The 21,929-nt window shown below is 36.0% G+C and overlaps 2 protein-coding genes across 2 annotated transcripts; one reads left to right on the top strand and one right to left on the bottom strand.

Annotated features, from left to right (window-relative positions):
- The first annotated feature begins 85 nt into the window (after positions 1-85).
- LOC143351573 (UNC93-like protein MFSD11) lies at positions 86-4,182 on the top strand. Its single transcript, XM_076783253.1, has 2 exons — positions 86-506; positions 1,699-4,182. The coding sequence occupies exons 1-2, from the start codon at positions 414-416 to the stop codon at positions 2,974-2,976; spliced, it is 1,371 nt and encodes a 456-aa protein (XP_076639368.1). The 5' UTR covers positions 86-413; the 3' UTR covers positions 2,977-4,182.
- Positions 4,183-4,421: 239 nt separating this feature from the next.
- On the bottom strand, positions 4,422-19,431 carry Dnah3 (dynein heavy chain 3, axonemal). Its single transcript, XM_076779889.1, has 12 exons — positions 18,922-19,431; positions 18,371-18,597; positions 18,034-18,303; positions 17,293-17,655; positions 17,018-17,228; positions 16,169-16,396; positions 12,276-16,100; positions 11,890-12,195; positions 6,731-11,770; positions 6,041-6,198; positions 4,845-5,613; positions 4,422-4,730 (listed from the first exon to the last, which is right to left on the bottom strand). The coding sequence occupies exons 1-12, from the start codon at positions 19,429-19,431 to the stop codon at positions 4,434-4,436; spliced, it is 12,204 nt and encodes a 4,067-aa protein (XP_076636004.1). The 3' UTR covers positions 4,422-4,433.
- Between the last annotated feature and the right edge of the window lie 2,498 nt (positions 19,432-21,929).

The raw sequence follows: 21,929 nt of genomic DNA, 5'->3' as shown, positions 1-21,929 counted from the left end.
AATGAGTAATCGTGTTGAGAGCAGATAACTTAATAATCAACGATAACAGCAGTATCAAAGTATTTTAAAATATGAAATTGTTTACATTTTATCAGTCAAATCATTTCCATGTTATTACGTACAATATTTCTTAAATAACCCAATGTGTGGAGCTGGCTTTAGCTTGTGAAAGTAGTATGAGTAATTTAATAATCTGACCAATGGCAGTTTGGTACCGGTCTGCTACCTGACATCTATGCTTTGATAAGTACTCTGTGTCATCGTTTAAGTTTTCTCTTTATCTTGTTTAGTTACCATCTGTTTATTGAAAACACGAGTTTGCGTAGTGCATTTAAACGTGGGTGTGAAGAACAACTTTCTAACATTCTTTTGTTTGTTTTTTTCGTTAAAATATTTTATTTAACGTGATCATCATGACAATAGATAGAAATTTTGTAAATGTGTTGATGTTAAGTTTGGGCTTCATGTTGATATTTACAGCATTTCAGACGATGGGCAATATTGAGGTGAGAGCAAGAGCAAATCTATCATATGTTCTTGACAAAGGATTTACGCGAAGCGTTACACACAGATATCGATAATTTCACAGATAAGTAGAAAACCGAAAAATATTGAATTTAATTTTAACGATATTTTAAAAAGTATCGCATTTTATTATAAATATTTAGAATATAGAGGTTTAACATTCTTTACCAATTTATGAAGTTTTTTACTTATCTATATAATGCCATTAAAATCATTCCTAGTAATACTGTGATACAATGTGAGAATATACCAATATTCGACGGTATCATTAAAATCTATTCTTAAATTGTTGTAAAAGAGATGCAACAAGAAAAATCATTTTTTTTAATAAAAGAAAAAATGATTGAGATCAGAGGCTTAAATAGAGTTCAGTCAAACTTTGAATTCACTCGACCAAATTGTTTTCTTTTTTGTAGATCAATGTTCACAGTAGACAACTTGGAAGTTCAACTTTTCAGAATTGATTCAAACTCATATTTAAGGCATTTTGGAGTGCACCAACTTATTAGTAGTATTTTTAGTAATACTAATATAATAGTATTACAAAGATAGATTAGACATAAACATGTATATTTTTACATTGTATTGTGGCATTATTATTTCATTATTATTTCATATTTCTATTATAACTTATGAATAAGGCTCTAAACGACATGTTTATATAACACAATGACAAAGTTTGGTCATTAAAATCTGGGACCAAAAAGTACCAAAGTTTATTTTTATCTTTGTGTTGAAAAACACAGTATATAAAAATATTTTAAATCAATTTTTAAAATCAAAACTAGACAAACATAATAAACTATGACCAAAGTATGTTGTGTTATAAAAAAAGTTAATTGTATATATTTTAGTAATGCATTAGTTGAATATAAAAGTGATATACGAATATTTCAACAACAGGTGCTATGAGTTAATAGTCAATCAATAAATGAAAAATATTTATAAGTTATTGGTAAAAATGAAACCAGAATCATTTTATCTTCTCTACCGAATGAAAAAATAAATGTTCTAAATTGAGTATAATTTACAGGTGTATTATTATACCCTTTACAAGTGATGGTTCATTTATATAGGATGTAAATACTAGCATTTTTCAGCAAAAGGTTTAGAAACATAAAGTAATAAGTTTTATCGGAACATCATATTACATCGGATTTATTTTCTGTGCAGAAAACCGTGCTGCAAAGTATTAAGACGGAAGATCCAAATTTCACCGTTGAGGCGTACACTAGCTTAGCAATAGTTTATGCCGTCTTTGCCACTTGTAACTGGTTAGCTCCATCGTACATCTCCGTGACAGGGCCACGGGGTGCTATCATTACCGGCGCTTGCTGTTACGTCTTTTTCATAGGATCTTTCCTCTGGCCACAAAATGTCTTACTCTATAGTGCATCGTGCATTCTGGGTCTTGGAGCCGCATTAATATGGACAGGACACGGCCAATACTTAACCGAGAATAGCGACTCCGAGACAATGTCCAGAAATGCGGGAATATTTTGGGCGATTTTTCAGACCTCGATGTTCTTTGGCAACCTTTTCATCTATTTTATGTTTACGGAATCTAAAATTAATGCCTCAACGAGAAGAATCGTCTTCAGTGTACTTACTGGGTTAGCAGTTGTAGGCACGTGCGTTCTAGCTGGTTTAAGGAGAGTATCTCAGAGGCTGGTATTGGGCGAAGCTGAAGGTGTTTCCAGTGCCGATAAAGAACTTCGAATGCCGGAATCTACAAGAGAGAAACCATTTTTAGCTGCTTGGCATGCCCTCACTGATGCATTTGATCTCTTCCTTACATCGAAAATGCTTTTGTTATCTTTGACATTCGTGTACACTGGTCTAGTATTAACATTTTACTCGGGGGTCTACTCGTCGAGTATCGGGTTTACCAAAGCGATTGGTACATCGAGGAAAAGCTTAGTTGGTCTTTCTGGTATTTTTATTGGAATCGGAGAAGTATTTGGCGGAGCTCTTTTTGGTATATTTGCATCCAAGGTGTCTCATTTTTGTGGCGCATGGTCGGTCGTGATTGTAGGGTTTTGCACACATTTATTCGCCTTTATTACTATTTGTTTAAATTTACCAAACGATTCACCGTTCCAGGACACCAACAACGTAGGATTTATCACTCCTTCGCCGGTTTTAGCGATGGCCGGAAGTCTTGCTTTAGGTTTTGGCGATGCATGCTTCAATACTCAAGTTTACACATTGCTAGGATCACTTTTTGTACAAAGGAGCGCTTCGGCTTTTGCATTATTCAAATTTTGCCAATCGGTCGCAGCTGCCGTAAGTTTTGCTTACAGCAGCAACGTGAACCTTCATATACAACTTCTCATATTGACGGTAACGATCTCTGTCGGAACGGCTGCATTTTGTTATGTTGAATATGTGACTAGAAAAGAAAAAATCGATGTACCGTCGGAAGACGATCCAACGCTTGTTACAGAATAAGCAGAGCAAATTTATGATGAGATTTAAAGATAATTCATGAAATATAAACATAATTACTCGAGAACTGAGAGATACTAAAAGTAATACTATTTAAAACGATGAAACTGCTATTACTGTACATATGTGTAATTAAATAACGAAAGAAGCAATCGAAATTGCCAAATTAATTATATTCACTAAATCACATATTTGTTCTTGTATTATAATAGAATTATAATATCGCAATATTACCGAATATTACGTATGTTTGGCGTGCAACGATTAAGAACTTAAGACGGAAAATTCGCGTAGTTATAGAAAAGATATCTTTTTATATCTTTTTTTGGGAAAGTCGTATTTTAAGTTGTTTATTTACGCGGAAGCGTTAACAGGTTTCTTTAATGTCTCAAAATATGTCACCAAAACATGATCGCAAACAAGAGTTGACGTATTATATTATAAGTCTATAAGATAGATATTATAGACAAGTCTATAAAAGATACGAATGCAATGCAATGTTGAACAAAATTGTATTATTTAAGAAAAGCGTTACTTTGATACGTTCGTGTAGAAAGCAACAGAATTAATTTTTTAAGAAAAATTTTAATGCATAATATAGAAAACACGAAAAATAATATACGACCGCATTCTCCTTTGTTTAGACAAGCATCTAGTTGTATGTCTGAAATTGTAAATGTATATTATTGTGTTTTGATAATAAATTTTGATACGCGTAAGACAAACATAACAAAATTCAATTAATAAATAATTACATCTGTACAACAACTAGAAACGGATCGAAAAAGAGTAGGAAATACGTTTGACGGATAGAATTTTTTTTTTCGAGCAGCAAACATTAATACTGTCCGGTGAACCAAAGAAGAATGCTCAAATGCAAGAGATTAAAAACATACTGTACATTCTAAATTCGATAGTTTAAGCAAGAACAGTTTGAATGGTTTTTGTGTTCGACGTTCCATAGTATTTTTCTAATCACACATATATTTTTAACTAAAATACAGAAATGAACAAATAGTGATGAAATGCTTCACAGCAATAGAATCCTATGTAAAAAAAAAAAACGAAGTTAGAATCATTTTCTACGAAAGAAAATTTTCTACAAATGTTGTTTATATTGTAGATTATACATAGAACGCAAAGCATACGTGCGTAAGAGATTAAATACTATGTATGTATCATTTTATAAAGTATTTCATATTAGTATCATGTATAAATAAAATTTGAACAAGACGAAATTTCATTACTGTATTTCCCATCACTCTGTCGGAAAAATATTTTTTCTCCGATTAATAAATAGTTTTACAGGGAAAACTTGAAGACTATTGAGAAATATATCGAAGAATTGTTGATTAAAAAACCACGATCATAATTTGTAACGTAACTATAATACCTAGTCAACACAGGAAACCTGTCCTTTACAGGATTCTTGCAAGTTTGTGCGAGTATATCACGATAGTTTAATCGTTTAGTTGACATAAGGCTGCTGTTCCTCTTTTTATCCAATGGGATGGATCAATGTGCGTTGGAAGCAAAATGTATAAGACAAAGTTGGAGGAATGACCAGTGGTTGCCAAAACACCGCGTCTTGCGCTTGTCTTGTACACGGGACAATAGTACACGAGTTTAGCAACGAATGTAGCTTTTATACCAGGTTGCAGCCAAATTACAGGCAGAATATCGAACATTATTTTAGGTTTCGATTCATCGAGTCGTTTTAGCTCTTTATTCCATCGCGCGCCTTCTAAAAATAAACCCTGAAATTTTTAAGATAGTAGACTTGTCACAAATAAATTAATGCAAGGGAATTGGATAACAAGCATCACTGTATAATTTTGTTTTATGAAAAGAGATCGTAATATAAAAATTACTTTCACATAGACTCCATGGGACGGGGCAGTGTCCACGTTGCTTTCGAATGTAGTTATTTCGAATTCAAAATCTAATTTGTCAATTGGAATCCTTTGTTTCCGCGCATAGTTTTGCAAAACACCCGTAAGAAAAGACTGCGTAAAAAAGAAGCCGGATATCCAAAAGACAGTTGGTGCATCGTTGTCAATCCAATCTTGGAAAAACGCTAATCTGTCCAGTAAATCATTAACGTAGCTTCCTAACGGTTTCAACGAGGGATACGAGTTCTTGTGCCAAGCTTCAGGTACTTTCCCAATACTGATGCTCGTAGAGACTTCTTCTAATTCAGAAGACATTAGAACCAAACCCTTGATAGCTTTTTGTACATTTGCTAAAGTGTCTTTAATTACGCGAATGAGCTTATTGTATCGAATGATCTCTTGTCGAAGAACCGTGTTCATGCTGTTCATATACAGTACCGGATACTTCTTCGATACTTCCAAAACGTTGAATTCTAATCGCATTTTCGATAAAATATCATTACATAAATTAAAAACTATTTCATCGACGTCTCTTTCGACTCCTACTCCAGTGATCTGTGGTTGGGTCAATAGAGCACCTTCAAGTAAGTACGTTGATTCTTGATTATCTTTCGTTATATCTGCGTTCTCGTGTAAACCATAAACTTCTGGTGGCTGATCCATTGGCAAGCTGCGAATATAGTCTAAGCATCCTTGATAATCTGTAGTCGGTGGCATACGATACATACAACTTGGTGAAAAACAGTACCTATATCAAAGAATATACGATAATTAAATTTTTTGGAAAGCATGTTATCAGCGTTAGGATTATCTAACGGCACACTTTCCATTCAAAGTACGATAACTCGGTAATAAAACATCGTACAACAACTTTTAAGAGGTCATTGTAAAGGGAGGCTTCTCATTTTAAGCTCATTGTAAAACGAATCGCGAACAAAATGTATTAAACTCCATGGAGTCGTTTAAATTCGGAAAATTTTTGGAGGAAAGGGCCATCTTCATTTTCTCGTTCTTCATCAGAGTATAAAAGCGTCTTCGAAAAATTCAATTCAGGATAAAAAAAAGTAGAGGTTTTGTCTTAAAATGAGCAAAGGTACTCCTCTGTACCTTGTTTAATTTTGGTACTTAGTGTATATAATATCTTACGAATGTACTAAGATAATAATGAAACTTACTCTTGGTTAGTGATAATTTCAGGATTATAATATTGTTGAAGCAATGAATTTAACAAACGTCTGTCTTTATCGTCGGTTACACGACCACCATAATTGCATTCGCCCGTTATATAGAGAAGCGCGTCGAAAGGTACTTCGTCATAATCATTTAAGAAAAGCTAAGGAAATTAAAAAGTGAAATAGAAAATATTCATGTCATAAGTTATTTTATGGAAAGAATTTTTCTACGAGTGACGTATATACAGGGTGTTCGGCCACCCTTGGGAAAAATTATAATGGGGGATTCTAGAAGCCAAAATAATAAATTTCTCGATTGAGGCTTCGTTAAAAAGTTATTAAAAAACTAAATTAAAAAATTTCAAATCATTTTAAAAAAATTATTTTTGGTTGCAGGGGTCAATTACAATCATTTTTGGTCATTATACATACCCTCGAAATCCTACCCACTTTCGAGAAAAAAATTCAGTACTGGCGGAACTTTAAACGTTAATAACTTCTTAACGAAGCCACCATTAACAAATTGGTATTCTTGATTTTCAACCTATTTTGGTCTCTAGAATCTCCCATTACAATATTTCCCAGGGGTGGTCTAACACACTATAAATTAACCCTTTTACAGATTATATTTAATTTAGAGAGCAAAACCTGCATAATTTCTATACAAAGAACAAAAATATTACCCGATGTTACCTGTAATTGTAAAATACTAATGCGTAGGTCTGATTCATTAAATTCATAAGGTATGTTCCATCCTAATGGTCCAAAATTCCGTCTTTCTTGAACGACTGCGTGAAAGAAACATAAAGCGAAAAGTAGGTTTCTCCATTCAAATATCTTATTACAGCTATTATAAAACTTTTTATCCGATATTGGATCATTGAGATAGCTTCGCAATAAATTATTTTTTAATCCCTTTGGTGGCTCGTTGGTCATCTTAACTCCATTTTGCAGAACAGAAATTGGAAAGTCCTGCGACGGATAACTGGTCAACCATAATCGAAATTTAGGATGCGTAGTTTCGGGTATAATTATTTCATCGCAAATTCTGTCTAGTTCTTTCATCCAAGAAATTGCCAAATGACAATTCTGAAGTACCACCCACTCGCCGCTTTGTAATCCTACATTGATCATGTGTGCCGCTATCGGACCTTGTCCTTGTCCAAGCGATATGGTCATTAGATTCTTTTTGGATATACCATAATTTTCCGCGAATCTTATTAATCCTGCCATCGGATCGGATCCGGGGGAAAGGATAAAAATGAGAGGCGTTACGTTGCTAGAATCGTTATAAGATGCTTGAAGGTCGAACGTTGGAGGTTCGACGAAAAATTTGCCAATGTGATGTATAATAAACATCCGTACAGCGACCACAATTTTATCCGGCCTTATACACCTTAGTATTACTAATTTTCTTAGACCTTCGGTTTCCTCGTGAAATGGTTGCGGGAAAGGGTTGTCTTGAGGATCTGACAAGTCATAATAGGTCTTCCACTGCGGCGTGCGCGTCTGAAAAGATTCCTTCAATTTTTCCAATCCACGTAAGTTCGAAGCTTTAACTACGTCGGACCAAGATCTATCCGTCAACCAAGACGAGTCGGGATTAGGATATGGATTTTCTAAAGCTACACCACCCGTTAATAAAAACGTCCAGAGATCTTCGTCTACTTTTTCGGCGGCGCGCAACAAACCAATGCACAAAATGAAGGAAAATATTAGTTTATCTTTCTCGAACAAAGAACGGCATACGTTTTTGTAAATACTGGCGGTGAAATATTCGTTCAAACTTTTTATCCGATTCGTTAAATTTTTAGTCTGTTCGCTGTTGGCTATAGCCATTATATAAAGATGGATGAACCATACTAGAGAATATTGATACATAGGATCGATATTTGTCAGCTCCGAGATACAAAAGAAAAGAACAGAACCGTGTCCCGAAACAGGCGTGTATCCGTTACGGGCGTGGTCGATTTCTATCGCTGTTTTGGCAGCTATTTTTTGTTTTGCTTGAATATCTTCCGATATTATCTTTGAAGTCGATAATATCGTTATCGCCGTTTCATCCTCGAGAATATTACCTTCTGAGGTAGATAGAATCTCTAAAATTTTGTCCTCGATTTCCTCAAGTGTCTTTCTGTTGTTCGCACCTTCGACTATCAATTGATTTTTTCGCTCTTCGAGAACAGGTAGCTCTTTGGCAACAACAATACCTAATAACTGATCTTCGAGTCCTTGGGGAGTAATCATAAAGTTCAACAAACTCACTTTGACTACCACCTCCGGTAAATAATGCGGATTTCTTAAGCGTGTTGTAATATAAAATCGAAACTCGGGATTGTATTCGATAACGTTTTCTCCAAATTTCATGTACAAAATGCCACGTTCCTTATAAACATTTTTAAGAAGCACAGGTTCTAATATCGCATCTATCTCTTCTAAAATATTTTCCAACAAAACGGGCGTAGCTAGTTGTATAGCAGTTTCCACTATCTTCACGTAATTCGGATCGGATAGCTTAATGACAACCAACTTATTTTCTCTTTCCATATTTTTTACCCACTTGTTCGCCTGGTTTTGCGGATCGATCATGAGTGGCCATCGATCGGAATTCTTAACAATAATACCATTTTCCACGGAGTAATTGTCAGCTGGTAAACCATGAATCGTCCATGCTCTAATTTCCACTTGTCTTCCTAAAACATCGATCAAAGTGAACTTTGATCCGCAGGGAATTGCAGCCTCTACGCAAGAGGAATGCCATTTCTCGATCAAACTGTTTCTATATTCTATCGTGAAAGCTCCCAAATAAGCAACCACGCCCGAAGACAGTAAAACGTCTCCAATAACATTATAAAGACTCTCCCCTAACGTAACGGCTGTATTGCTCCATCTATTCTTTTCTCCGCTCAAACCACCTAGTAGCTTCTCAGCCCTTTCGAGCTTCTGCATGCAATAGGCAATCTGATCTTCGAGTTTCTTCTTCTCTCTCATGCATTCGGCGAATTCGTCGTTAAGCGTTTGCAATTTCTGCGTGACTTCTTGAAGGAGGGCCCGTTTAGCGTTTAATGCTTCCATCTGCGCGGCAAGAGCGGCCTCTGCTTCCGCGAGCATCGCTTGCTTCGGTTTGACAACCTTGATCACTCGATCGTAAACTTCTATGGCTCGTACCCACTTGCAGAGACCCTCGCACGCGGTGGAAACTTTCTTAATGGCCTCGGGCTGAAAGCTTCTATCGTTTATAAATTTCTCACGAATTCTTTTTATGTAAGCCGCAGGTATGTTGTCTTTATCGAAGTTCCTCAAGCTGTCGAGAAACTTCATATCGCCAAGGACCCTTATGGAAGCTGGCCAATAATCTTCCGTGACCTGTCCGGTTGCTGGATCTTGGACTTTCTCAGGCTTTACTCCTTTTAAAACGCAAACAGCTTCCATTACCAGTCTCACGCCAGCCGGTGGACTTTTCATAGACCTAACGATAGTGATGTCCGCTGGTTTCAAGGTGTCCAGAGCGGCCAAGGCGGCTTCTAACGCGGGCGTAGCTTCCGCCAAGTCGCTTTCACAGTCGTCTTTTATAGCCTGTGCAGCAGCAGCTGCTTCGTTCGCCAGAGCTTCTTCAGCAGCGACAACTTCCTTTCTTGCTTCTATATTAATCGTATCTTGTTCTATCTTGATCATCAGTTTGTTACTCAATTCGGATTGCGCCAACAATTTCGGTTGCAACGCTTGCAATTCTTCTTTCATAACTGCTATCTCTCCAGCCGCGAAATCTAATTTCTCCAGGCCTGTTTCGTATCGATTTTGCTGCAAAGTAATCTCATCAATTTTCTGATCGTACAATTTACACAACAATTTGATTAGTTGTAGGAAACTGGTTGGCGTGGTATAATACCTCCTATTTTGGGTCTTATAGTAATCTTCGCTGGCCAAAAAGATACTCGTATGGAATCCTTTGGAAACCTGGACACACTTTTCTCGTAAATTCGGATCGATGTTTAAATTTTGTAACGATGTTCGTGCTACCTTTTCTAAAGCATCTTCCGGCCAAACAGTGTACCAATCGATGGTGCAACAGTTTATTAGAGACGGAAACATCCTCAAACGATTTCTAAACGCGTTTCCTATCGGCGACATAGTTAGAATTAGGTGTAAATTCTTTACCACTGTTTCGAGAAATAAGCTATAAAGTATCATCGGTGTGGTTTCGGCCCTTTTTCCAACAGTTTCGCGAATCAGATTTGTCATTTTATCCAAAATCTCAGCCATCTCTTCCGTGTTGTATAAATTTGGTATGTCAGCAGTGTTCAAAATCATATTTATATCTTCTACGAAAGTTTCTTGCTTTATCTGATGATCTCCGAAAAGGAAAACAGTGGATTTTCCCTGGCAACCCACGCGCAATAACAAATTCTTCATATCTTCTCGCCATTCGGTAAATCCATAGGTTCTTGTCATTTCAATTTCATGAATCATATATTCGCACATACTAGTTGCTAATCTGGCGCAAGAGCTTCTACCCGAACCGCCCATTCCTACCAAAAGTGCGTGTCCACTTTCTTGTAATAGTATTCGTGAAATACGAGAAATATGTTCGATAGCGTATCTGAACAGAACCAAAGACATCGTCGTCTTTGAAAGCATATTATACTCCATTAAATAATAATCCATTTTGTTTCTCAAGTCTTCTAAATTTGTCACCTCGTCGTATATTTTTGGATCAGCATCGGGCTCGATATAGTTGCCAAAGAAAAGATCACGAATATGAGAGCTGTTGATTTCTTTCTCATCCTCCTTCAAGAATCTAGCGAGTACTTTTTCCAATGGTTGCCGCAATTGATTGTAACACGTGTACTGAACCATTTTAAACAAAACTTCTTGATCATCGTCGTTCACCAATCTATCGTGGAACACTCTGTACACTTCGTGTATCCAGAGTCTGATTAATTTGTCCGGATCCGGCATTCTGGAGGCCGGTACCAGAAGTATACCTTTAATGACTCGATTAAAATCGCGCAAATTAAAGGTATAATGACTTTTCGCTGGGGTGGGCAGAAAATTTTTGATAGCAGCAAAATATACCTCCATGGTGGCTTGAACGACCATTTTTCCGAGTCTCGAGACTTCCGGGAGAAATCCTTTTGCAAAGTGCGATTCAAGAATCGCGGAGAAAATTTGCGTCATTGTCGTTTCCTCGAACAAATCGATGCCAATTACATGCATATGTCGAATCAATCTAGGCGTAACCACATTCGAACTTCCTCCGGGTGGTAACATAGCAGAAATTAAAAACATGTCCACCAAGTGTATAATCGACGTATCGTTTACGTCGAACCAATGTCCATGATCTATCCATTGACGAATAAGTTCTATCGGCGGCTGAGCCCCGTAGATCTCTTTCTGTGGAACGCTTAAATCGTCAACAAAAAGTATACATTTCTTCCCCATCGGTGGACCGTAAACACCCTTTCTTCTACGATCTAATTTCGACATGACCATTTCTTGCGTTTGAGAGGCAGTGGTACAAGCACTGAAGTTTATAACATTTTCGATGTATTTCTCTCTGTCCAAAGATTCCAAATAATCCAAAATAACAACAGATTTTCCGGTGCCGGTGGGTCCCACGAATAAAACAGGTATTGTTCTGTGAAGTAGACTCGTCAAAAAAAAATGCTGGATCATTACTTCGGTCGTTGGTATAATTAGTCGACTAGATTTTCTGTCGGTTAATAAGCTTATCTATATAGAAATAAATATCAAACTTTTGTTATGGTATTATTGCGATTTATTCGATTCGTTGAAATATAAATCATAAAGCCCCGCTTCGGTGCAATATTTTTTAAACTGCTAAATAATACCTGCAGCGTTGTATCCATCCAAGATATCCAACAACCATTGTTTCTTTTGTCATATATCCACTCGAAAACTGTCCCCTTCTCAGGAAAGAGTTGTTGCTTTGTCAATTTAAATGCTTTCGGTTTGGGATGTTCGTCTACGTTACCGAGTAATAATTTTCTTAGATAAACATCGAAAGCCTTTCTGCTCTCGCTCGCTAATGTGGAACACATTCCCCAAACTATACTGAACAACAGAATGCATTGAAGCCAGACTGTACTAACTTGCGTCTCTCCGTCTAACATAGAGGTGAAAAGTTTGGTAAAAGACTGAAATAACAAGTTTAAAAAAAAACGATTAATCAAGATTTTCATCGTCTATTAATTAACACTTGTATACCGTTACTTACCAGAAACATATGAAGGTCTGACATTTCTATAAATGTTTTACAATAGAGTCTCATAAAAAATAAAATTGGTTCTATTAACCAGTCTATCAGCTCTGTAACAAGTTCGTATTGCTCGAAGAGTAACTTGTCTCTAAGATATTTTTTATACGATTCGAAAAATGGATTCCAGCCTAGTTGAGACGGCTCCATGTAAATCATTCCGCATCTACTGACAGTAGCTGGCGACGCGTGGTCCAAGTCAGCCGGCTCGAATATCATATTCATTTTGTTCGACATTGATATAATTTCTCCCGACATCAGACAAAGTTTCTTATTGTCGTCGAGCACCGTATTCATGCTCTCGATCCATACAGCGTCGATAGGGCCATCGAATATAATCCATTTACGATCTACCGAGAAAGATTGCGCGAATTCTCGAAAAATATTAGCCAAAACGCCATCGCTCCATTCGTGAGACACCGGGTTGAAGCTACCGTAAAGTTGATCCAGAGTAATAGCTTTTGGATTGATTATCTTGTAAACAGTTTGAAACTCTCTCAAAACGGCTCGTCTTTTGCCAGCTAGATCTCCCAGAGCATCTGCTAGAACTTGATACGCTTTCGTTTTTCCGCTCAACGTGTGCCCCACGATCATCAATCCGTGGCGCACCAACAGCATCTCGTATATTTGAACTATTTTCTCCACATACCAAGCCGTGGCTATCAGATTTCGTTTTCCTAAAATAATCTTTAATAGATCCACCAGTTCGTCGCGATCCGTCTGTGGCAGATCAACGCCAGGAAAAAGATCCGTGTAGATCCCAATGAAAAGCGGAACGTCCTGCGACAAGAATTTCGGGAGATTCACGTCGATGATTGCTCGAAGGACCAGCATAGACTCGTCTTGAGTCGGATATTTTAATTTTAAATTTCCAGCGGCAACGAGCACGGTCTTTACAGCTCGCATACCGTAATCGTAGTGATTCTGCGAGCTCAATTGCTCGGAACACAATTTGTACGTGTGAACTATTTTCTCCGCGAGGTTCTTGGCGTCTATGAAACCAAGGGAATACAAAGTAATCTCTCCTATCATGGCGTAATCTGGCACCATCATCGCCACAGAACGGAACAAGACTTTCAGATTGTCAGGAAGCTCTTGACGACCGGCATAACCGGGATTCATCGTTATAATAATATAACACGTAGGGTTCAATTTGATCTCTGTACCTTCGAACAGGAATTTCTCTGACTTCATGCTTATAGCCATTTGTATGGATAGAATTTGCTGTGCAATTACCGAAAGTACCTCCAATTCGATTCTGTTGAACTCGTCGAAACAAGACCAGGCTCCGGATTGCGCGAGACCTTTAAAGAATTTACCCATTGCTAGGTAATCGAGACCGTCCGAACAGTTAAAAACCACGCAATGCTTGGCAACGGCTTTCGCGAGATCTTTTGCAGTTTCCGTTTTGCCGGTTCCGGCTGGACCTTCAGGAGAGCCGCCAAAATTTAGTTTCAACGCGCCCATTAAGGTTCTGTAGCACCGATCGGTCAATGGTGTTATTACCAATCTCTGTGTATTTCCAAGGTATTCAAAAGCATACGCTACATTGGTTGTAATAATCGACACGGTAATACTATTATCCAACCAATAATATCTTAGTTGCGATATCCAATCAAAATCCATAACGTTGGTCACATTTTTGTCGATGAGCAATCGCACCACATCGCGCCCGTGCACGTCCATTACGATCAAAGCGTTTATCGTTATTCTTATACCCGAGTCTAATTTACCTCTCACCAGAGCGACAGCATTCTCTATTTGTGTATTGCATTTCTCCAAATACTCCGAAGTAGAATGATCTTCGAACGACTCGCAAACCTCGCTAGTCCAATGTGTCTGACTACCACAAATGACTATTTGACTAGGCCAAGAGAATATCCATTCCTCTCTAACAGTGCTGAAATACGCAATTATGCTGTCCTCGGCGATATCGCGAAGAGAAGTCACCATAAGTTTCTCGACTTGACTCAACCATTTCTCGACCATGCCCTTGGCGTCGGCTGGATAGATCTTTCCGCTGAGGGGAACGTATTCCTCTTGATCCGATATCATTCCGATAATCTCTTCTTCGCTGGTAAATCGTAGCTTGCTTATACCTTCGAAGCATTTTTTCAAATGTGGCTGCACCCTTTGAGGGTCTTTGGTTTCCGACAGTATTTCCAAGAGTTCGTCATTCGACAGGAAGAAGAATCTTGGAAAGAACAGGCGTTTCTTCTCCAGATAATCGTTCAAGCCTTTCTGTATTACGTCTAATAACGTGTTACAGAGTTGAAATTCTTGCAGCATCTTTGGCATAGCAGTAGCATCGAGTACTCGTCTGTTGTTAGCAACGTACGTCATGATGCCACGCCAAATCTTGTCCATCCTTCGAAAATTCTGTGCCTCGGTTGGCATTTGGCGCATAATATCCTCGCTGCTGAAAATCGGTTCCAAGTACATCCACGTCGATTGGCAAGTCAGCCATTGATCGATAATGTCCTGCATCAAAAGTAACTTGTCCTCCCATTCTTGCATTTCCGAATCGAAAGCCTTTACGAAAGGCGAACTTCGCATAGTCTGAGCTTTTAAAGTATGATCGTCCAGCAACACTTGAATATCATCCACGGCTGTTAAAATGAAAACGCCTGTCTCGCGATACGGCGTTAATTCAAACACGATTTCGGACCATTCTTCCTTCATCTTCAGTAAGTTTTGCTGGAGAGCGTGTTCTTTTACAGCGGCGGACGTCACTTCTTCGAGTTTGCTTATATGAACCGGTAAACCAAATGCTATCATGTCGGAAAGGTTGCTAGTGTCCGTAGGTACTATCTCCACGTTAACTATTTTACTGATTTGTTCCCAATGCCGTTTTTGCAATCCGGGCGTGCATATGATTTGCAAGACCGGTACAAGCTGCCTAAATTTTTCTACTTTTCCGCGAACCGTATCTACGATTCGCCTCGCGCCCGGAACATCGGTCAGTACGCGCGAAAATCTGTACAATGTTCGCCAAATGTTTTCGGTTGTCTCGTGAATTGCATCCGCGTCGAGACCCGAAAACGGACCGTAGTACCATTTTTCGTAATTTATATGAAAATCTAACGCCGTATGCCAAACATCATCCAACGTATTAACCATAGCGGACATCGTGGGCAATGGTAAATACGGACTTAATTCTATATCTAACAGAGATTCTTCTACGTTTATCTCTTCGGCTTCCTTCCTAATTTCCTCCATTCCTTTAGAAAGATGCTCGACTTCTTTCGTTGCTTCCTCCATCACTTCGATCGTCAACACCGGTGGATCTTTTTTCTTAAATTGATCGATCGCCGACTGCATGTTTTCTATCTTTTGTTCGAAATTATCTTTCTTTATACGCAGCACTTCCTCCAGGAATTCTTTTCTCATATTTAATCTGGTATGGGCTAATTCCATAACGGTTTCCATTTCTTTCGGCCACGTAATGGTACGAGAATTCAAATGAATATCCTCGTTTGTCGGCGGTTCGTAATCGAAAAGGAACAACAATAGCTCTATAGAACGCGCCAATTGCCTTCTCATATTAAACATGGTCGAATCTCGACTTTCGCATAAATAGTTATACAATTCGACAACGTCTTCCGTTTTTTCTGGCATTTTTGATATGTTCTCCGCTATCGTGTCGAAGTTTGAGCATAAATCACGATTATTGGACCGTAACTCGTTCGCGAAGAAATCACAGATTTGGCTACGAAGTTCATAAAGGATTTGTCTTATTGTATCGTTTACAAGTGTACAATCGATTTCTATCATATTCAAAGGAACCTAAAATCAATTATTACGAACAATATATTATTGCAAAGTACCTAAGCAATTTTTGTTTACGCAATTACCTTATTACGAAATATGGAAATATTTTTTCTAAGATTATCGTAGTCCTTTATTTTTTGTTCAAATTCGTGTAGAAGCGGTATTGGTTCTGACATAAAAAATTTGTCTAAACTTTGTTTAGCTTGTCCGTCTACGATGTATGATAAATTTTCATAACACTTTAAATAAATTTGTGGGCCCATAGTATGAGTACTAATAACATTTAGAATATCAGTGATTATCTGTGAAATCTGTAACATTTATTAAATAATACATTTATAGTGCAAATAATATTCTCCTGTTGCAAGATTTTCATTTGTTTTTGGGGATTCCCGATGCAGAAAGAGTCTGCTATACGATTTTGACTGTGACTCACTGTATATAGGGTGTTCGGCCACCCCTGGGAAAAATTTTAATGGGGGATTCTAGAGGCCAAAAAAAAAATTTTTCAAATCGTTCTAAAAAAATTATTTTCGATTGCAAGGGTCGATTATAATCATTTTTGATGAATAGATATATCCCCGAAATCCTACCCAGTTACGAGAAAAAAATTCGAGAAGGTGTGGAATTTTTCGACAAAATTAAAAAATTTCAAATCGTTCTAAAAAAATTATTTTTGATTGCAGGGGTCAATTGCAAGCATTTTTGGTCAACAGACATACTCCCGAAATCCTACCCACTTTCGAGAAAAAAATTCAGTACTGGCGGAACTTTAAACGTTAATAACTTCTTAACGAAGCCACCATCAACAAATTGGTATTCTTGATTTTCGTCTTATTTTGGCCTCTAGAATCTCCCATTAAAATTTTTCCCAGGGGTGGCCGAACACCCTGTATAGATATACACGAAATTCGTAATAATATTGTACTCGCCTCTTCTTCGTGTCGTGACACAGAAAACAAGAAATCCTCCTTGTTCAGTTCAGGGAATAAAATAGTCTCGATTCTCGGAATTATCGTTGCAACTGTAATTATTTTATCGATGCATCGCGAAATTGTTGTACGTATTTCCGAAATATTCGGTTTACAATGTAGATACGGCGTACCAATCTCTGGTTCAACGATTATTGTTATAAGAGGTAATCTAAAATACACTAGTAGTGAATAATACTAGCAATACTTCCGGCCAAATGAGAGAAATAACTTACTTGAAGAACATAAGATCTTTGTAATTACCCTCGAAATTATTCCCGCTACTATATTCCATAAAAAAGTCTCTGATATGATTTAGCGTTTTCATTACAATCATTCGTAATTGTCTAGATATAAGAGTATTTACACTTAAAAAGTATCTTTCGATCAACGTCGTAGATGCGTTATAGTGCTCCTCGACGAGGCAAGACCAAGCATAATTTTTTTCCAGAAAAATTTCAGCAATATCAGCCAACCATTCGTTGATAAGTTTATTTTTTGCTTTATCGCATAACAAATTTATTTTAGATTCTATTTGAAACGCTGAGATAGGAAGTTCACCGATATCTTGAATGCTGAGTATCATTGTATCTTGATATCTGAAAAATGAATTACTTTCGTACTTTTTTCGTACCTTTTAACGAAAAGGAAGTTCACGAAGAGAAAGACTCAAAATTGACGGTCATTCATTGCATATATTTTTATTGAAACCCGTCTTGTTTACTGTAAAATGCTAATCCTACAATTAATCCCTAGCTGACTGGCTTAAGTGATTAAATAGCAGAATTGGGCAAATTTTATTAGTACTTGTGTATTGTACGTTTCAAACATTGAATATAGTCGAAGCGACGGCAGTCGATCACAGATCACAGATCCTCGTTGAACGAGTATCTTCATCGTCGCAAAAATGTTTTTTAAATTCCAAAGGTTAATAAATAGTTTCTTAGAAATAATTGGCATAATAGTGTATAACTTACTTGAAGAAATATAAATTTTGAATATCTCTCAAGATCGCGTTGCCAATAAATAGGTTATGTTGCATAAAATTCTGTGCCAACAGTTTAGATTGATGCCAAGGAAGAGGAGCGCGTATAATTAAAACCGGGTATTCTGTAAACGATTTTTCTATAAGCAATCTTTTTCGTTCATCAACATCCAGAAGAATACAATCGCGTATAGAAAACCGAAGGACTTGTTTATATATCTCAATAATTTCCAACTCCAGGTGTTCTAATTGTTCGTCGAAACTGGAAATGAATATTAGTATCTACTACACGTGTTTTAAAAGTAACATGCGATGCTTTGCAAACTCACTCTTCTCGTTTTCGTAATTCACCGGTAATACGTTTTTTCGCTTCTTTAAAATGGCTAGTATCGTAACTACTTAATTCATAGTCGGCAATACCGTCACTACTTAAACAAAGAATCTCATTACTTTCTCTGGTAATTAGTTGGTTTTGCTTTTCATTAATTACTTTCAAAAGAGCATCCCTTTGTTCCTCAATTGACATTGGAATTTCTGCTTCAATTTGCTGCAATGCCTGTAATTTACATTTCGTATAATAATATAAAGAATACATTTTAAGAAATCCAGATGAAATTTTGCTAAAGAACATTAGGGTCCTTATGAATATTAAGATCCAGCACAATGGCCTTCCAGCCTATTTTATTGTTTTGAATATACTAGTTATTATGATCATTCACTGAACAAGAAATGTGTACAATTTTTTATTAAACTTGTACCTTAAAATCATTAAAGTTGTATATATCTTTGTTACTTTTCTCTGTTTCTGTTACTTGTAATAATAGTTTACGTAGAATATTTTCTTTAGATTCTGTTTCTACGAGTACTAAAAGTGTATTACCTTGCTTTCTTGCATAGCTTTATTCAATTTCTTAATCTTTCCAACTCTTTTGAACCTTTCATTAACTTGTTTTTGAACTTTTTTCCACAACCATGTACCATCTCCTAAATCTTTCAAACTAACAACATTGCTTGGTGAAAAATGCACATTCTCTTTTATAGCTTTAAGTTGTATATTATCTTTGTAATTTTTATAATATTCCAAAGGTGGATAATCAAGTTTCTGTTTGAAAGTAGAACTCTTTTTCAGAAGCATTCTTTGTTTTGTTGAATGTCTTTTGTTAAGTTGGTACATTGTTGATGTAAATGTACTTCCAATATCATCTGGCAATTTTGTATATCTGTACGAATATTTCTTTGAAGTCATCTTTGTCCAAGAATGGTCTCTTAAAAATTTTTGTCTTTTTACCATTTGTGGACATAGTAATAATTCTGATGGTTCCTGTCCCAATTTGACTGATGGTATCCATGGTATTTCAGTAAAATTTTTATCGTGCTTCTTTCTATTCATAACTCTACAATTCATTATATTATTTAAAGAGTATTGATAAATGTATGTATATGGTAAGTAATAATAACATAGTCTTTCAATAAAATATATTGGTTTCTTGATAGCAGAATGTACTTTGTATAATAAAATACTAATTTGTTTTGTTTAGTAATAATTATATTAAAGTAAAGATAAAGACTATATTTATAATACAATCTTTAGGCTGTTTGCACACACACCGACAAAATCGAAACCGAATCGTGCACAATACATTTGCCGTGTAAAAATGATTTTGTATAAAAGATTCCATTTAATTACATTTTTTGCTATTTGGTGTGTGTGCATAAACAGCGTTAGAGTATGTACAATACTATATTTAATAAAAACGAACTATTTTCATCGTATCAAATTATGATTAAAATAAAATTACTAAAAATAATGTCGTGCATTAATTATTTTGTTTGAGCAAATTTTATTTTGCATTTCTTTGTAAATTTTTTGCTATTTCTTTATACAATTACGTTACCTTTACTTAAAGAAAATTATGTTGAACACGGTTAATGTCTCGAAGAAATGTTATACGTATAAATAAGGCTGTAACGATGGTAATGATATTTGATAATACATAGTAAGATCTTTGAACTTTTTATTAGAGGGTCATCAATCTCTTTTTTAAATGTGTTTGGCGTGAGTCGATAAATACAATTATCTATAAATATTATAATATTATATATAAATACAATAACCTCACTTTTTTCGCTACGGTTAGTTGCTAGGAACAAATCTAAGCCACATAATGTTACTAAATATACTATTATTTGTTTATTGTGTATTATTCTATTTTTCAATTACTTTCTTTATATACAGTTATTTCTAAAATTGAACGTAGATTTACGTTAATAATGAAAATTGGCGGGAAATGGATACAGAAGTAGGTACGCCAAAAAGAAAACAATACGTATACGTATACGAAGTAGTACTAAGTAATATTTCATATTTATTTATTATTATACATTTATATGTCTCGCATACTAGTATTCTTGTATAAAAGAAATCGTAGGTACGAAAGGGATACCAAATGTAAACCGTTTGGGACAACCTAATACTCGCCTTCTTTATCGACAGACTTATGGCGACACCTAGTTGCTCTTGTAAGATTGAGAAAAAGATTCTAAGAGATAATGGAAGAAGTCAAAGATTACCAAACAAAACTGTTTATTTGTATAATATAGTTTTTCCAATAAAAATTAAGTTCTTTTTATAATCCTATAATTTGATTCTGCTGGTCGAGATATATCGAGTTCCATCTGAATTCGTTGCTTTCTCAATTGTCGAAACCCGAGTTTCGAGCTACCTTTAAAAAGAAATTTTAAATCATCTGTACAACTCTTACGAAGACAATAAAATCCTTATTTGACTCTGCTTCGATACAGACTAGAGTTCAATTGGTGACGATACGTATTGCCTAAACGCTACAAATCTGGAGCTATTGAGAAAGTTGGGATATCGAACCGTGCATCATGAGAAAATGTCCTGAAACAGCAAGAAATTCAAACTTTTAAAAACTTTAAAGGTTTTAAAAGACTTATCCCATCCTTGAACGAGACATGGTTCATGGATGAGAGTGAAAAGGACGCTGAAGGAAAAAGGTGAAAAAGATCACTATCGTTCAATGGAAATCATATGCACTGTCTTTTAGAGATAATGATCATTCTAGGATGTAGTAGAAATACAAATAGGATATATGTGGATATATATGCGTGATTCAAGCAGGCGAAGAGACAAATATATTTAATTAGTAATAAGGAAACCAAGATAAATTTGAATACATTTCTATAAATTGAATGATTTTGTTACACGGAAGATTTAGTGTCATTCGCAGACGACAGAGTACCTTCGACTAATGGATCAAGCACAATAGAAAAAATTTAAATTTAAACGAAAAACAAATTAATTATTTGTCGAAATTATAAACTCTTTTATATTGTTTTAAAAGAAATGCTAAGAAGCATATGTGTAACAAATAATGGAATATAACGAAGAAAAAAATCTTCTAAGAATATAGATTTTTTCAACATCCCGTTATAACGTAAATTCAAATAAATTTCATCACCCGGTATATGATCGTCTTCGTAGCTTCGGACTGCTTGGGCCGTCATGGTCGCACGAATATTCTTTGTAAAATAATTTCTTTGGAAAATTTTCTCTTCGGTTTATCGTGACAAGTGTGAAAAATATTTGATGAAAACGCACGGATAATTCCAGAAAATTGACAATTATGTGACACAAGCAGAAAATGTCAGAAAGACAGGTGAGTCAGATATTTGTTTTTCATTCGGTTCCTTTGTATTTCTAATATTCTTTTCCTTTATTAATATTTTCTTTGAGAAAGTATATAAAATGGGTACAAAAATCATTGAAGAATAAAAATCAATGGAAAAATTATGATCGTTGTTTTTAACCTCGATACGAAAGGTTACTGCGGACGACTCAATCGATACATTGTCCTCGAATTTCAT

Source organism: Colletes latitarsis, chromosome 2 (genome assembly GCF_051014445.1).
Source record: "Colletes latitarsis isolate SP2378_abdomen chromosome 2, iyColLati1, whole genome shotgun sequence".
In the NCBI taxonomy this organism is placed as follows: Eukaryota; Metazoa; Arthropoda; class Insecta; order Hymenoptera; family Colletidae; genus Colletes; species Colletes latitarsis.
This window is presented reverse-complemented; position numbering and strand designations above follow the sequence as displayed.

What these genes read in the sequence shown, in the direction of transcription:
- Dnah3 (XM_076779889.1), bottom strand. Translation starts at nt 19,431, where the DNA reads ATGAATAGAAAGAAGCACGATAAAAATTTTACTGAAATACCATGGATA. An exon ending in GAATTACGAAAACGAGAAGA is followed by an intron (nt 18,304 to 18,370) that starts GTGAGTTTGCAA and finishes ATTCATTTCCAG; the next exon opens with TTTCGACGAACAATTAGAAC. An exon ending in AAAGATCTTATGTTCTTCAA is followed by an intron (nt 17,229 to 17,292) that starts GTAAGTTATTTC and finishes AGTGTATTTTAG; the next exon opens with ATTACCTCTTATAACAATAA.
- LOC143351573 (XM_076783253.1), top strand. Translation starts at nt 414, where the DNA reads ATGACAATAGATAGAAATTTTGTAAATGTGTTGATGTTAAGTTTGGGC. An exon ending in AGACGATGGGCAATATTGAG is followed by an intron (nt 507 to 1,698) that starts GTGAGAGCAAGA and finishes TTTTCTGTGCAG; the next exon opens with AAAACCGTGCTGCAAAGTAT.